At 49.2% G+C, this 18,137-nt stretch overlaps 1 protein-coding gene across 3 annotated transcripts in view; it reads left to right on the top strand.

Moving 5' to 3' along the window:
* The window catches only part of PDE2A (phosphodiesterase 2A), a 684,164-nt gene that overhangs the window by 608,603 nt on the left and 57,424 nt on the right, over positions 1–18,137 (top strand). For all 3 annotated transcript variants that reach the window (XM_089662877.1, XM_089662878.1, XM_089662879.1), the window contains 4 exons: positions 1,249–1,290; positions 1,483–1,551; positions 4,794–4,921; positions 9,783–9,894. In XM_089662877.1, coding sequence (XP_089519003.1) covers positions 1,249–1,290; positions 1,483–1,551; positions 4,794–4,921; positions 9,783–9,894 — 351 coding nt within the window. The remainder of the gene's footprint in view (positions 1–1,248; positions 1,291–1,482; positions 1,552–4,793; positions 4,922–9,782; positions 9,895–18,137) is intronic.

The raw sequence follows: 18,137 nt of genomic DNA, 5'->3' as shown, positions 1-18,137 counted from the left end.
TGCGATTTCACTGGCGTAGAATAGAATGGAGATCGCACCGCGAATCGCAAGAAGTCGTTCAAAATCTTCACAAGTCGCAATAAAGTCTTCAGAGATCGCGCCTGAAATGGCGCTGAAATTGCACACAAATCGCACGATTTTTAAATTGGAAGATGAGTTCTACCGTATTGCCCAAAGTATTGGCCCCGCCCTCCAAATCATGTGATTCAGGTGCTCCATGGCCTCCACGTGGATGCACAGAGAAGTGTAGGATCTAATAAAATAGAAAATAAAAGAATGGAATAGAAAATAAAGGAATAGAATAGAAAATAAAAGAATGGAATAGAAGATAAAAGAATAGAATAGAAAATAAAGGAATAAAATAGAAAATAAAGGAATGGAATAGAAAATATAGGAATAGAATATAAATTAAAAGAATAAAATAGAAAATGAAAGAAAAGAATAAAAAATAAAGGAATAGAATAGAAAATAAAAGAATAGAACAGAAAATAAAAGAATAGAAAATAAAGGAATAGAATAGAAAATAAAAGAATGGAATAGAAAATAAAAGAATAGAATAGAAAATAAAGGAATGGAATAGAATAGAAATTAAAAGAATAGAATAGAAAATGAAAGAATGGAATAGAAAATAAAGGAATAAAATAGAAAATAAAAGAATGGAATAGAAAATATAGGAATAGAATATAAATTAAAAGAATAAAATAGAAAATGAAAGAAAAGAATAAAAAATAAAGGAATAGAATAGAAAATAAAAGAATAGAACAGAAAATAAAAGAATAGAAAATAAAGGAATAGAATAGAAAATAAAGGAATGGAATAGAATAGAAATTAAAAGAATGGAATAGAAAATAAAGGAATAAAATAGAAAATAAAAGAATGGAAAATAAAAGAATAGAATAGAAAGGAATAGACTAAAATAATATAGAATATAGCCATCTTCCGAAATTTGAATTTTGAAATTCAAATTTTGAATAAAATAGAAAATAGCTGTCTTCTGATTCTTGAAAGGAATAGTATAGAATAAAACAAAATAGAATAGAACAGAAAACCCCATTAAAATGAATGGGTAAATCTAGACGCGATGCGTTGGTCGCGCTCGGTCGCAGCCTAAATCTATAAACGGGAATAAATATCCGTCACTATAAATATGTGGAAAAAATGTTTACGATGTATCGATCGCTTTATCTAATTTATTTGTTGCTGCCAAATGATGGCGGTTAATGGCGCTGTCCCTTTAATTTGTTGCAGGTAGTCGGAGAGAAAGTACTTGAGGAAGAAATCAGCTTCCCGGTGAGTGGATTTAATCTCGGCTCAGGGTCACCGGCGCTTCCTTGCAGGGTGTTGGCGGAAGGGATGAATGGCACGGTTGGGTTCTGGATGCAGTCAGGGGCTGATCTGTGTCGGACATTTGTGAACACAGCCAAGACGTGAAATAATTATATTTTGCGGGAAGGAATCTAAAAATGTTTTTATTCCCCTCAGCTGACATTCGGACATCTGGGCCAAGTGGTGGACAAGAAGAAGTCGATCACGCTGCATGACATCAGTTCGGTCAGTACCTGTTCCCTTTCTGTTGATGGTGGATTGGTAATCACATACATAGGTGGCCCTTGTCCTATCCTTTTTCCCTTGGGGTGCAGCCCATGTTGTACGCATGGTAGGACTGTTCCCCAAACACCTCTGAGTTCCCCAAGAAGCAAAAGACGAAACGCATTGAACTAAGCCTCAGGTAGACCTTATTCTTCAAGGGACCTGCCAGAGCAAAGTCCACTAAAGAACTAGGGAGACCCCATGGAAGGCGGAGAATCTGATCATAAGATCCCCCCTCCAAGACTTTCAGGGCAAGTCCAAGGACCTACACCCTACTAAACGGGAGTGACCAAGAAGGGTCTAACTCCACATGATGGAACTTTATATGACACTAGAGCAAGCAACAGGTGGGAACATTCCAAGGTGGGTGGAAACAGTCCTACACCCAAAGTGGGTGAGAAGGAATACAGAGACATTAGGAGATAAAGTTCCTGACTCTGATCTCCAGAAGGCAAGACTCCTGACGGGGTTTGAGGTACTCCTGGTCCACCTCGCCAAAACCTGGTGGACTTTATTCTTCAGGGAGACTTTCCCAAAATCAGGTGGATCTTATTCTTTGAAGGACCTGCCAGGGCAAAGTCCACCAAAGAACTAGGGAGACCCCATGGAAGGCGGAGAATCTGATCATAAGACCTCCCCTCCAAGACTTTCAGGGCAAGTCCGAGGACCTACATCCTACTAAACAGGAGTGAGCAAAAGGGGTCTCCCTCCACTTGATGGCAACACTCCTGACATGGTTTGAGGTACTCATGGTCCACCGTGCCAACACCTGGTGGACCTGATTCTTCAAAGGACTTTCCAAAAACCAGGTGGATCTTATTCTTCAAGGGACCTGCCAGAGCAAAGTCCACCAAAGAACTACGGAGACCCCATGGGAGGCAGAGAATCTGATCATAAGACCTCCCCTCCAAGACTTTCAGGGCAAGTCCAAGGACCTACACCCTACAAAACGGGAGTGAGCAAAAGGGGTCTAACTCCACATGATGGCAAGACTCCTGACATGGTTTGAGGTACTCATGGTCCACCGCGCCAAAACCTGGTGGACCTTATTCTTCGGGAGGACTTTCCCAAAACCAGGTGGACCTTATTCTTCAAGGGACCTGCCAGAGCAAAGTCCACCAAAGAACTAGGGAGACCCCATGGGAGATGGAGAATCTGATCATAAGACCTCCCCTCCAAGATTTTCTGGGCAAGTCCAAGGACCTACACCCTACTAAACGGGAGTGATCAAAAGAGGTCTCCCTCTACATGATGGCAAGACTCCTGATGGGGTTTGAGGTACTCATGGTCCACCGTGCCAACACCTGGTGGACCTGATTCTTCAAAGGACTTTCCAAAAACCAGGTGGATCTTATTCTTCAAGGGACCTGCCAGAGCAAAGTCCACCAAAGAACTACGGAGACCCCATGGGAGGCAGAGAATCTGATCATAAGACCTCCCCTCCAAGACTTTCAGGGCAAGTCCAAGGACCTACACCCTACAAAACGGGAGTGAGCAAAAGGGGTCTAACTCCACATGATGGCAAGACTCCTGACATGGTTTGAGGTACTCATGGTCCACCGCGCCAAAACCTGGTGGACCTTATTCTTCGGGAGGACTTTCCCAAAACCAGGTGGACCTTATTCTTCAAGGGACCTGCCAGAGCAAAGTCCACCAAAGAACTAGGGAGACCCCATGGGAGATGGAGAATCTGATCATAAGACCTCCCCTCCAAGATTTTCTGGGCAAGTCCAAGGACCTACACCCTACTAAACGGGAGTGATCAAAAGAGGTCTCCCTCTACATGATGGCAAGACTCCTGATGGGGTTTGAGGTACTCATGGTCCACCGTGCCAACACCTGGTGGACCTGATTCTTCAAAGGACTTTCCAAAAACCAGGTGGATCTTATTCTTCAAGGGACCTGCCAGAGCAAAGTCCACCAAAGTACTACGGAGACCCCATGGGAGGCAGAGAATCTGATCATAAGACCTCCCCTCCAAGACTTTCAGGGCAAGTCCAAGGACCTACACCCTACAAAACGGGAGTGAGCAAAAGGGGTCTAACTCCACATGATGGCAAGACTCCTGACATGGTTTGAGGTACTCATGGTCCACCGCGCCAAAACCTGGTGGACCTTATTCTTCGGGAGGACTTTCCCAAAACCAGGTGGACCTTATTCTTCAAGGGACCTGCCAGAGCAAAGTCCACCAAAGAACTAGGAAGACCCCATGGGAGATGGAGAATCTGATCATAAGACCTCCCCTCCAAGATTTTCTGGGCAAGTCCAAGGACCTACACCCTACTAAACGGGAGTGATCAAAAGAGGTCTCCCTCTACATGATGGCAAGACTCCTGATGGGGTTTGAGGTACTCATGGTCCACCGTGCCAAAACCTGGTGGACCTTATTCTTCAGGGGACTTTCCTAAAACCAGGTGGACCTTATTCTTCGATGGACCTGCCATAGCAAAGTCCACCAAAGAACTAGAGAGACCCCATAGAAGGTGGAGAATCTGATCATAAGATCTCCCCTCCAAGACTTCCAGGGCAAGTCCAAGGACCTATGCCCTACTAAACGGGAGTGAGCAAAAGGGGTCTAACTCCACATGATGGAACTTTATATGATACTAGAGCAAGCAATGGGTGGAGTGGGAACATTCCAAGGTGGGTGGAAACAGTCCTACACCCAAAGTGGGTGAGAAGGAATATTGAGACATTAGGAGATAAGGATCCTGGCTCTGATCTCCAGGAGGCAAGACTCCTGATGGGGTTTGAGGTACTCATGGTCCACTGCGCCAAAACCTGGTGGACCTTATTCTTCAGGGGACTTTCCCAAAACCAGGTGGACCTTATTCTTCGAGGGACCTGCCATAGCAAAGTCCACCAAAGAACTAGGGAGACCCCATAGAAGGTGGAGAATCTGATCATAAGATCTCCCCTCCAAGACTTCCAGGGCAAGTCCAAGGACCTACACCCTACTAAACGGGAGTGAGCAAAAGGGGTCTAACTCCACATGATGGAACTTTATATGATACTAGAGCAAGCGAGGAACATTCCAAGGTGGGTGGAAACAGTCCTAAACCCAAAGTGGGTGAGAAGGAATACAGAGACATTAGGAGATATCTCCGCCTACTTATTCAGCCATTGGTTAATGTGCAGGAAGGAGCCGTAAGCTGGTCTGCTATTGGCCATTTGGAGTAATTGTCCTTTCCTTATCTCCTTAGGAAGAGCACAAGCAGCTGAACAACATGTTGGGTTTCGAGGTTCGCTCCATGCTGTGTGTTCCGGTGATCTGTCGGGCGACGTCGCAGGTGGTGGCACTGGCCTGCGCGTTCAACAAACAAGGAGGAAAGTAAGTGCACAGCAGTCAGGATCTCTACAACGTACATTCGTTACAGTGGTGGGAACGTAGCTTTGCTTCTGAGGGTGCAAGGAGGAGCAATTTGGGTGGAAAGTCCTGCGGGAATTAATTTGGTTTCAGATTTTGTTAGTAAAAGGATAACGTCAACGCGTTTCACGGGCTTGTGCTCCTCCTTCTTTGGGGCTGGAGGCACATACTGGTTGGAAACACAAATGCAGGGACCAAAGGAACAATGCTTCCTTGGTCAAATCCTAACCTCTCGTTCTTAAGCTGGTAAGTACCATGCAACCTCTGGGGGGGCCCTGAGGAAGGGCTAGCCCGGTCCCCCTGATTTTGTTAGCTGTATCGTATTACCGATGAAGTCTGGAACCCAACCACCTACCGTATGTGTATCATTCTTTTATTTGAGGGACATACACAGAAGTCATCAGTCTGAGGAACCCACATCTTGTTCTTAGCCCAGTAGGCCTCCATCAGAGAACCTCCAAGAGTTCTCAGATACAATCAGCTCTGGAATCAGCCAATCGGGCCACCATTTCCTTGAAAACGTGTGTAGAGATACCTCCTGAAGGGACCGCTTGATAATGCTTCTCCCCAGTGGTCACCTTGACCTTGAACACCTCCCGACACCTCTGACACCTGTGGTTCAGACATACTTCAACAGTGTAGAAGACACAGTTCTTTGGGAACACCTCTAGATCAGTCCTGTTCAGGACAGGGGTCTCCAAACTTTCTAAACAAAGGGCCAGTTTATTGTCCTCCAGACTGTGGCCCTTGGAAGTAGAAATTGTCCTGGCGTCAGTAGGAGCAAACATTGCGTCTGAGGAAAGCTCAGGACCTCATGGGCCCCCAGAGCGAGGACCACCTGTGCAGCGGGGAAGGTGCAGCCCAGCAGAAGGCCTGAGAGCAGCGACCGACCCATCGGCTCACAGAAAGAGGACTGAGTGAGTAGACCGGCACCCCCCTGGGCCAGTAGGGGGAGGAGCACTCGCTGTGCAAAGTCGTGATTGTCATCAAAACGCGCGTTTTAGAAGCCGTACATCAGCCACAAAAGGTGCGTCAGATTCGTTTCCGCAACAAACGCCCTGTGTGTGAAATGCGTGACAATCGGTCACATGAAATCGTGAGCGGAAGTGCGAAAACGCTCGCAGGTTCAGTAGCGCCTACGTGTTACAATGTACAGTCTGATCACTGGGGAAGGGGAGACTGAGGAAATGCCTCCTCCTCCTTCTACAAAGTTACAATGTACAGTCTGATCACTGGGGGAGGGGAGACTGAGGAAATGCCTCCTCCTCCTTCTACAAAGTTACAATGTACAGTCTGATCACTGGGGGAGGAGACTGAGGAAACACCTCTTCCTCCTTCTACAAAGTTACAATGTACAGTCTGATCACTGGGGGAGGGGAGACTGAGGAAACACTTCCCCCTCCATGTGGTTCTCGGGGTCCCCAGACTAATGAGAGTACAAAAGGCAATAAAAGTACATCAGATATTTCGGTCTAACAGTGGAATGGAATGTCGGGGCCCTCGGTGGTGGTATTAGTAGTGAGGGGAGCTGTGTGCATTCCATAGGCAGGCTCTGCTTCCTCCTGATCACAACAGGCAATCTCTGATGATGTGAAACAGCCACACGGCTCCTGGCAGCCAAACACCACGTCTGCCGGGCTGCCGGTCACTGAAGCGACTCTGGATCGGAGCCTCCCAACCGTTATCCAGCCCTTTAACAGTACGCAAAATCCAGAGTCTCCCATCACACCAGAACCCCCCCCCCCTTCATATCAGAGTCCTCCCATCACACCAGAGTCTCCCATCACATCAGAGGTCCCCCCATCACGCTAGAATATTCCCATCACACCAGAGATCCCCCCATCACATCAGAGACCCCCCATCAGATCCGAGGTCCCATCATCACATCAGAGTCTTCCCATCACATCAGAGGTCCCCCCATCACATCAGAGATCCCCCCATTACACCAGAGATCCCCCCCATCACACCAGAGATCCCCCCCATCACATCAGAGATCCCCCCCATTATACCAGAGATCCCCCCATTACATCAGAGTCTCCCATCACATCAGAGATCCTTCCCCATCACACTAGAGTATTCCCATCACACCAGAGATCCTCCCATCACATCAGAGGTCTCCCCATCACATCAGAGTCTCCCATCACATCATAGACCCCCCATCAGATCCAAGGTCCCATCATCACATCAGAGTCTTCCCATCACACCAGAGTCTCCCATCACATCAGAGGTCCCCCCATCACGCTAGAATATTCCCATCACACCAGAGATCCCCCCATCACATCAGAGACCCCCCATCAGATCCGAGGTCCCATCATCACATCAGAGTCTTCCCATCCCACCAGAGTCTCCCATCACATCAGAGGTCCCCCCATCACATCAGAGATCCCCCCATTACACCAGAGACCCCCCCCATCACAGCAGAGATCCCCCCCATCACATCAGAGATCCCCCCCCATTACACCAGAGATCCCCCCATCACATCAGAGGTCCCCCCATTACATCAGAGTCTCCCATCACATCAGAGATCCCCCCCCATCACACTAGAGTATTCCCATCACACCAGAGATCCTCCCATCACATCAGAGGTCTTCCCATCACATCAGAGTCTCCCATCACATCAGAGGTCCCCCCATCACACTAGAGTATTCCCATTACACCAGAGATCCCCCCATCAGATCCGAGGTCCCATCATCACACCAAAGTCTCCCATCACATCAGAGGTCCCCCATCACATCAGAGATCCCCCCATTACACCAGAGATCCCCCCATCACACCAGAGATCCCCCCATCACACCAGAGATCCCCCCATCACATCAGAGGTCTCCCCATCACACCAGAGTCTCCCATCACATCAGAGGTCCCCCCATCACACCAGAGATCCCCTTATCACACCAGAGTTCCCCCCCATCACACCAGAGATCCCCCCCATCACACCAGAGATCCCCCCATCACACCAGAGATCCCCCCCATCACACCAGAGATCCCCCCATCACATCAGATGTCCCCCATTACACCAGAGATCCTCCCATCACATCAGAGGTCCCCCTATCACATCAGAGTATCCCATCACATCAGAGTCCCCCATCACATCAGAGGTCCCCCCATCACATCAGTCTCCCATCACATCAGAGGTCCCCCCATCACATCAGAGTCTACCATCACATCAGAGGTCCCCCCATCACACTAGAGTATTCCCATCACACCAGAGATCCTCCCATCACACCAGAGGTCCCCCCATCACATCAGAGTATCCCATCACATCAGAGTCTCCCATCACATCAGAGGTCTCCCATCACATCAGAGTTTCCCATCACATCAGAGACCCCCCCATCACATCAGAGCTCCCATCATCACATCAGTCGTCCCATCACACCAGAGTCTCCCATCACATCAGAGGTCCCCAACACATCAGAGACCCCCACCACCATCACATTAGAGGTCCCCCTTCACATCAGAGTTCCCCCAGCACATCAGAAGGTCCCCCCCCCTTCACAGCAGAGGTCTTCCATCACATCAGAGTGTCATCACCACATCAGATACCACCCTTCACCACAGAGTCCTCCCCATCATAATGTCCTCTATCCATCTCTGATCCAGGACAAACTAGGTGTCATGCTTGCAGCACCCCGGGGTGTCACGGCTCCCTGGCTGAGGATCACTGCTGCAAAGTCTGGCGGAAGGCTCTATTGTTCCTCAGGGTCAATGCAAGTCAGCCTGATGGATGGAGGAGGAATACAATCTCCATGCGGCTGAGATGTTATCTGAGGAGTTGCTGAGCGGGGAGGCTGAGTGATTGCACAGGAATACTGAGGACTGAGGATCTGTAAATCTAGTAATGTACGATCGTGGTGGAAATCCAGCATACATGTAACATACATGATGGGAATCCTGGAATGTCATGTCTGGGCAGCTGGAGTGTTCACTGAAAACAAGACCCTCGGCAGGCCCAGTCTTCTCTGCATGTGTCCAAGTCCCAGGGGCGGACTGACCATTTAGCCACTCGGGCACTGCCCGAGGGCCCGGGGTCAGTAGGGGGCCCCATGAGATGCCCCTGGTACCTCTCATAGGCTTTTTTGGGTGTGGTTTGAGTGTGGGTGAGGACACAGGGGCCCCAATATTTGCTATTGCCCGGGGGCCCCATGAGTTGTCATTCCGCCCCTGCCCTGTCCTCATGTGTATTGAGGTTCCCGACATCTTCTGTTCCCTGCCCTGTCCTCATGTGTATTGAGGTTCCCGACATCTTCTGTTCCCTGCCCTGTCCTCATGTGTATTGAGGTTCCCGACATCTTCTGTTCCCTGCCCTGTCCTCATGTGTATTGAGGTTCCTGACATCTTCTGTTCCCTGCCCTGTCCTCGTGTGTATTGAGGTTCCCCACATCTTCTGTTCCCTGCCCTGTCCTTGTGTGTATTGAGGTTCCCCACATCTTCTGTTCCCTGCCCTGTCCTCATGTGTATTGAGGTTCCCGACATCTTCTGTTCCCTGCCCTGTCCTCATGTGTATTGAGGTTCCCGACATCTTCTGTTCCCTGCCCTGTCCTCATGTGTATTGAGGTTCCCGACATCTTCTGTTCCCTGCCCGGTCCTCGTGTGTATTAAGGTTCCCCACATCTTCTGTTCCCTGCCCGGTCCTCGTGTGTATTGAGGTTCCCCACATCTTCTGTTCCCTGCCCATGCTCTCTGCAGAATATAACCGCCATGACGGTACAAAATACAAATTGGTCTGGTTTTTGGGGGGGACTCTTGAAGATTCTTGGACTGTTCTATGGTTCCGGGGTTCATGTAAAGGGATATTCAGTGATAATGTCTTCTGTCCGTCTCCTTCCAGCTACACAGAGGTAGATGAGCACATCATCCAACATTGCTTCTGCTACACGTCCACCGTCCTCACCAGCACCCTGGCCTTCCAGAAGGAGCAGAAACTAAAGTGCGAATGTCAGGTAACCCCAACCTACCAACCAGCCATTGCCATTCCTCTGTCCTCCACTCATCTCTTCTACCTGAATCCTTCTGTCCTCCACCAATCTCTTCTACCTGAATCCTTCTGTCCTCCACCCATCTCTTCTACCAAAATCCCGCTGTCCTCCACTCATCTCTTCTACCTGAATCCTTCTGTCCTCCACCAATCTCTTCTACCTGAATCCCTCTGTCCTCCACTCATCTCTTCTACCTGAATCCTTCTGTCCTCCACCCATCTCTTCTACCTGAATCCCTCCGTCCTCCACCCATCTCTTCTACCTGAATCCTTCTGTCCTCCACCCATCTCTTCTACCTGAATCCCTCCGTCCTCCACCCATCTCTTCTACCTGAATCCTTCTGTCCTCCACCCATCTCTTCTACCTGAATCCTTCTGTCCTCCACTCATCTCTTCTACCTGAATCCCTCTGTCCTCCACTCATCTCTTCTACCTGAATCCTTCTGTCCTCCACCCATCTCTTCTACCTGAATCCTTCTGTCCTCCACCCATCTCTTCTACCTGAATCCTTCTGTCCTCCACCCATCTCTTCTACCTGAATCCCTCCATCCTCCACTCATCTCTTCTACCTGAATCTCGCTGTCCTCCACCCATCTCTACTACCTGAATCCTTCTGTCCTCCACCCATCTCTACTACCTGAATCCCTCTGTCCTCCACCCATTTCTTCTATATGAATCCCTCTGTCCTTCACCCATCTCTTCTACCTGAATCCTTCTGTCCTCCACCCATCTCTTCTACCTGAATCCCTCTATCCTCAACCCATCTCTTCTACCTGAATCCTTCTGTCCTCCACACATCTCTTCTACCTGAATCCCTCCGTCCTCCACCCATCTCTTCTACCTGAATCCCTCTGTCCTCCACCCATCTCTTATACCTGAATCCCTCTGTCCTCCGCTCATATCTTGCACCCATATCTGTCCTTCACTCATCTCTTACCCCCATATATGTCCTTCACTCATCTCTTACCCCCGTATCTGTCCTTCACTTTTCTCTTACCCCCGTATCTGTCCTTCACTTTTCTGTTACCCCCGTATCTGTCCTTCACTTATCTCCTACCCCCGTATCTGTCCTTCACTTATCTCTTACCCCCGTATCTGTCCGTCATTCATCTCTTACCCCTGTATCTGTCCTTCACTCATCTCTTACCCCCGTATCTGTCCTTCACTTATCTCTTACCCCCGTATCTGTCCTTCACTCATCTCTTACACCTGTATCTGTCCTTCACTTATCTCTTACCCCCGTATCTGTCCTCCATTCATCTCTTACACCCGTATCTGTCCTTCACTCATCTCTTACACCCGTATCTGTCCTTCACTCATCTCTTACACCCGTATCTGTCCTCCACTCATCTCTTATACCCCAATCCCTGTGCCTTCCACCCATCTCTTGTATCTATCTGCCTATCCGTTTTCCAAGCATTTGACTTCTTGACATTCCCCATGTCATTGGTGGCCCCTGTTGCAAGCTTCTGGTGTGCACAGATGTCTTTTGTATATGAGTTGTTGGTGGTTCATCTTTTTTTTCCATTTTTGGTAATAGATTCATAACCACTAGTGTCCTCCACCCATCTCTTCTACCTGAATCCCTCTGTCCTCCACCCATCTCTTCTACCTGAATCCCTCTGTCCTCCACCCATCTCTTCTACCTGAATCCCTCTGTCCTCCACCCATCTCTTCTACTTGAATCCTTCTGTCCTCCACCCATCTCTTGTACCTGAATCCCTCTGTCCTCCACCCATCTCTTATACCTGAATCCCTCTGTCCTCCACCCATCTCTTCTACCTGAATCCCTCCGTCCTCCATCCATCTCTACTACCTGAATCCCTCTGTCCTCCACCCATCTCTTCTACCTGAATCCCTCTGTCCTCCACCCATCTCTTCTACCTGAATCCCTCCGTCCTCCATCCATCTCTACTACCTGAATCCCTCTGTCCTCCACCCATCTCTACTACCTGAATCCCTCTGTCCTCCACCCATCACTTCTACCTGAATCCCTCTGTCCTCCACCCATCTCTTCTACCTGAATCCCTCTGTCCTCCACCCATCACTTCTACCTGAATCCCTCTGTCCTTCACTTATCTCTTACCCCCGTATCTGTCCTTCACTTATCTCTTACCCCCGTATTTATCGCTCCAAATGAGACCTTTTCTCAGAACATTAAGAGCTATTTAGAGGGGCAGATGCATCCAAACTAGAGGAAAGAATATCAGTGTAGAATTGGAGGTGTGGCCCTCAAGAGCCAATCAGAATTGTTGAGTTTTCTGTGACAATCAAAGTTTGTTGCTATGGGCAAGAACCCCGATTGTGTGCTGCTTCCTCCATCCCCGTAGAGATGCCGAGGGATTTTATCCCACAGGAAGGCTGATGGCCGCTTTCCGTGACGTGGAACTCTCACAGAGAACGCTGGACAAATGAACTTGTAAATCTTTTACGTACACGGCTGTTTATCTTACTTAATCCAACTGAATTCTGGGGTCAGAATGGAATTTTTTTGTGGTCGTAGTTTTCCCAGGGCGGTTTTGTTTTTCCTTCCTTTGGACCAGAAGGTGTCGGAGATGACCAGCTGAGCACGATGGACATTTGTCTTTTTTCCGGCTTTGGTGGCCACCACAAATAGAAATTTGGCCAAGTTGAGTGTTGGCGGGTCATCAGCTCGTGGAAGGAGGGAGAGAGAGTCAGTCGTTCACACAGCTGCTGATCCGCTGATGAATGGCGCTCATTTTCATGTAATTAACCCAGATCTTAATATGCAGAGCTCTGTGTCAGAACATCGATCTTCTCACAACATCTCAAGGGCAGAAGAGGTGGCCGGGTTCGGCTATTAGCAGTTCAAAGCATCGGGCAACTGCTGCAGATTATTCCAGCTAGCCTTCACCTACTTTTCTGCAAAAAATCACTACCGAGCAAAGTATGGGTGACTACATGATAGGGGATGTATGGACAACTTTGTCACTGGGGCCCCCTTTGCTGGTCATTGGACTCCACCTGACTGCTCCACCAGGGGGTGCTGAACAAAGTTACAAACTCGGGCTCAAGAATGCCTCTCTATATATGCCCCATGCTTGGTTTGTGCCCCGATCTGATGTCACATGACCGTGGTGAAAAAAGTAAGGATGGAATTCAAATCAGCCGGGGCCCTTGCTGAAGCAGGGCCCCACAACAGCTGCGTCCCCAGTTCCTACACCAGCCTATTGATACACTTTTGCATACAATCTCTCAGTGCCTTAAATTGGACAAGATGTATTGAACCTGCTATTGGTACTGAAGACATTGGACCTGTAAGACCCTTGGACCCTTGTATGGGGATTAGACGTATTTTTGGTGCAGGGTGTTTATTTGCAGGTATGGCAGAGTAGGTCCCCTTTGAACCCCCCCAGGAACGCCTAGAAATGCCAAGGGAAGGGGAGGGTCAGTAGACCCTGGGAGAAGAGAGCAGGAAGGAAGAAAGATAAAGCTGCTGTGCCCCTCCCCTCCCCATGGGGGAGAGCAGGTTGTCATAGGGGTCCCCTTTTCAGGATCCTTGGGGAGATGAGGCAATGTTATTCTACTGTAGAGCTGAAGGTGGGACTTGGTTTGCCCATTGATCCCCCCCATTACAGGAAGGAAGCTATTTCAGCTACCTAGAGCTGAAGGTGGGACTTGGTTTGCCCATTGACCCCCCCCCCTTCCCATTACAGGAAGGAAGCTATTTCAGCTACCTAGAGCTGAAGGTGGGACTTGGTTTGCCCATTGATCCCCCCCATTACAGGAAGGAAGCTATTTCAGCTACCTAGAGCTGAAGGTGAGACTTGGTTTGCCCATTGATCCCCAACAATAGACCACCAGCAACATTAGATTCCACAGAAACAATAGCCCCCCACACGGCAACAATAGACCCCCTGCAACAAAATACCTCCCACCAACAAAAGATCCCCCAGTAACAATAGACCCTCACCAGGGAAAATATAGTAGAAGCAATAATAATAATAATAAACAATAGACCCCTCCCACAACAATAGATCCCTTCCAGTAGCAATTGACCCCCTAAGAACATAAGATCCCCCCAGCCACAAAAGATCCTCACCAGGGACTATAAACTCTGCTGCAACAAGAGGTCCCCACCAATGACTATAAACTCCATTGCATCAACAGATCCCCCCAGCAACATTAGATTCCACAGAAACAATAGCCCCCCACCCGGCAACAATAGACCCCCTGCAACAAAATACCTCCCAACAACAATAGATTCTCCAGTAACAATAGACCCTCATCAGGGACAATATAGTAGATCTCCTAGAAGCAATAATAATAATAATAATAAACAATAGACCCCTCCCACAACAATAGATTCCTCCCAGTAGCAATTGACCCCCTAAGAACATAAGATCCCCCCAGCCACAAAAGATCCCCACCAGTGACTATAAACTCCGCTGCAACAAAAGATCCCCACCAACGACTATAAACTCTGATCCCCCAGCAACATTAGATTCCACAGAAACAAAAGCCCCCCCCCACACCCAGCAACAATAGACCCCCTGCAACAAAATACCTCCCAACAACAATAGACCCCCCAGTAACAATAGATCCTCACCAGGGGCAATATAGTAGATCTCCTAGAAGCCAGCAACAATAGACCTCTCCCTCAACAATAGATCCCTCCCAGTAGCAATTGACCCCCTAAGAACATAAGACGCCCCCAGCAACAAAAGATCACCAACGACTATAAACTCCACTGCAACAACAGATCCCCCCAGTGACAATAGATTCCCTAGCAGCCAGCATCAATAGATCCTCCAGGAAGCCATGCGGTGCTAGAGGTGCTGGAACTACGTTCCGCCGCTGCAAAAAAAAAGTATCCGATTGGTTGATATCAAAGGACTGGGCTGTTTTTTTCTATAGGTCCATTCACACCTGAGCGTCGCATTTTTTTAGCGCCTTTTTTTAGCGTTTTTAGAACGGCACCGTTCATTTTAAATGGGCCTCCCTCCTCTCCAGAAAACATGGAAAGAAGCTCACGTACCAAATCGCAGTATTGAGTCAAGCGCGTTTTGCGATCAGCATTTTTTCGTGTTGTGTCACGTGTACAAAGCACGGCGAAAAGCGTAACCGCTACCTGTGTTTCGGGTGCCATTGAGAAATAATGGCATCACAAGTGTTTCAGCGCGTTTTTTTTTTAAGGAAGAGCGAGAAAAAAAAACGCGCATTTCTGCTATCCCTAGAACAGAGCTTTATGGATCCAGCGTTCCTGTGCGCAGCTTCTCCCTCCATCTTGTTACGGTGATAGTAGCTGAAGGCGGCTCACGATCCCGTATGAGGCCCCTCCGCGACAATCGGCCGCCACGCTGAAGACGCAACCGCCGCCCAAAGTCAGATAGACACATCAGCGGCACGCGGAATACGAATCACCGCGAACACGGAAGAGGAGCAAAGGACGTAAATGACAGTCTGTATACCCAGAAGTATCTTTAACCTTCCCATCCAGACACTGATAAGCCATCATCTCCCCGACGCCTCGTGAATATGGATCACCACCAGCCGCCTCTCCCAACGTTCCTGCAGATTCACACAGCGGCAGACTCTCAAGCGTCTCTTCTCTGGAATAAGTGGTGGGATTAATTAGACGATGCCTCACAGGCGGGCAATGGGGGGGGGTGGGGGGGGTTGTGTTAGGTGAGAGCCATGTGGGACAGTAATTGGGGGAGTTATGGGATGAGACGGAGGTTTGATCATCGGAGGAGAGACCCAGATAATGACACCACAGATACTGGCGGAGATAACGATGGAGAAGACAGATGGCGGTGACAGGAATAACGATGGAAGTGTGGAGCTCCTAATAGACACTTTGGTTTGTTTTCTAGTTTACAAGCGCAAAGGAGACACGGTTCTCATTTATCTGGAGGGTAGAGCGTTGGTCTAGAGGGTAGATCGGTGTTCTGGAGGGTAGATCGGTGTTCTGGAGGGTAGATCGGTATTCTGGAGGGTAGATCGGTGTTCTGGAGGGAAGAGCGTTGGTCTAGAGGGTAGATCGGTGTTCTGGAGGGTAGATCGGTATTCTGGAGGGTAGATCGGTGTTCTGGAGGGAAGAGCGTTGGTCTAGAGGGTAGATCGGTGTTCTGGAGGGTAGATCGGTGTTCTAGAGGGTAGATCGGTGTTCTGGAGGGAAGAGCGTTGGTCTAGAGGGTAGATCGGTGTTCTGGAGGGTAGATCGGTGTTCTGGAGGGAAGATCGGTGTTCTGGAGGGTAGATCGGTGTTCTGGAGGGTAGATCGGTGTTCTGGCGGGGAGATCTGTGTTCTGGCGGGGAGATCTGTGTTCTGGCGGGGAGATCTGTGTTCTGGAGGGTAGATCGGTATTCTAGAGGGTAGATCGGTGTTCTGGAGGGAAGAGCGTTGGTCTAGAGGGTAGATCGGTGTTCTGGAGGGAAGATCGGTGTTCTGGAGGGTAGATCGGTGTTCTGGAGGGTAGATCGGTGTTCTGGCGGGGAGATCTGTGTTCTGGCGGGGAGATCTGTGTTCTGGCGGGGAGATCTGTGTTCTGGAGGGTAGATCGGTATTCTAGAGGGTAGATCGGTGTTCTGGAGGGAAGAGCGTTGGTCTAGAGGGTAGATCGGTGTTCTGGAGGGAAGATCGGTGTTCTGGAGGGTAGATCGGTGTTCTGGAGGGAAGATCGGTGTTCTGGAGGGTAGATCGGTGTTCTGGAGGGTAGATCGGTGTTCTCGAGGGAAGATCGGTGTTCTGGAGGGTAGATCGGTGTTCTGGAGGGTAGATCGGTGTTCTGGCGGGGAGATCTGTGTTCTGGAGGGTAGATCGGTGTTCTGGAGGGTAGATCGGTGTTCTAGAGGGTAGATCGGTGTTCTGGAGGGAAGAGCGTTGGTCTAGAGGGTAGATCGGTGTTCTGGAGGGAAGATCGGTGTTCTGGAGGGAAGATCGGTGTTCTGGAGGGTAGATCTGTGTTCTGGCGGGGAGATCGGTGTTCTGGAGGGTAGATCGGTGTTCTGGGAATTTAATCGTAGGAAGACAGGCAATGAAAACTCCTGGTGTTAACTCCAATGCTGACGCTCCCTGTAACCCCAACAGTGACCCTCCCTGTAATTCCAACACTATCCCACCCTGTAACCCCAACAATGACCCTCCCTGTAACCCCAACACTGACCCTCCCTGTAACCCCAACACTGACCCTCCCTGTAACCCCAACACTGACCCTCCCTGTAAGCTCAACACTGACCCTCCCTGTAAGCTCAACACTAATGCTCCCTGTAACCCCAAAACTAACCCTCCCTGTAACCATAACACCAACCCTCCCTGTAACCCCAACACTGACCTCCCTGTAACCCCCAACATTAACCCTCTCTGTAACTCTAACACCCTCCCTGTAACCCCAAAACTAACTCTCCCTGTAACCCCAACAGTAACCCTTCCTATAACCCCAACACTTACCTCCACTATAACCCCAACACTAACCCTCCCCGTAACCCCAATACTAAGCTTTCCTGCAACCCCAACACTCAAACTCTCTGTAACTCTTACACTAACCCTTCCTCTAACCCCAACACTAACCCTCCTGTAACCACAATATTAACCCTTCCTGTAGCCCCAACATCAACCCTCCCTGTAACGCCAACACTAACCCTCCCTGTAACCCCAAAACTACTGTCCCCGTAACCCCAACACTACCCTCTCTGTAACCCCAACACTACCTTCCCTGTAACCCATTCGATACTCTCCCTGTAACCCCAACACTACCCTCCCTGTAACCCCAACACTAACCCTCCCTGTAACCCCAACACTACCCTCCCTGTAACCCCAACACTAACCCTCCCTGTAACGCCAACACTAACCCTCCCTGTAACGCCAACACTAACCCTCCCTGTAACCCCAAAACTACTGTCCCCGTAACCCCAACACTACCCTCCCTGTAACCCCAACACTACCCTCCCTGTAACCCCAACACTACCCTCCCTGTAACCCCAACACTACCCTCCCTGTAACCCCAACACTACCCTCCCTGTAACCCCAACACTAACCCTCCCTGTAACGCCAACACTAACCCTCTCTGTAACCCCAAAACTACTGTCCCCGTAACCCCAACACTACCCTCCCTGTAACCCCAACACTACCCTCTCTGTAACCCCAACACTACCCTCCCTGTAACCCATTTGATACTCTCCCTGTAACCCCAACACTACCCTCCTTGTAACTCTCATAGTAACCCCTCCCTGTAAAACTCAACT

Source organism: Staurois parvus, unplaced genomic scaffold (genome assembly GCF_062004578.1).
Source record: "Staurois parvus isolate SC_StPar_1 unplaced genomic scaffold, SC_StPar_1.0 ptg001578l, whole genome shotgun sequence".
In the NCBI taxonomy this organism is placed as follows: domain Eukaryota; kingdom Metazoa; phylum Chordata; class Amphibia; order Anura; family Ranidae; genus Staurois; species Staurois parvus.
This window is presented reverse-complemented; position numbering and strand designations above follow the sequence as displayed.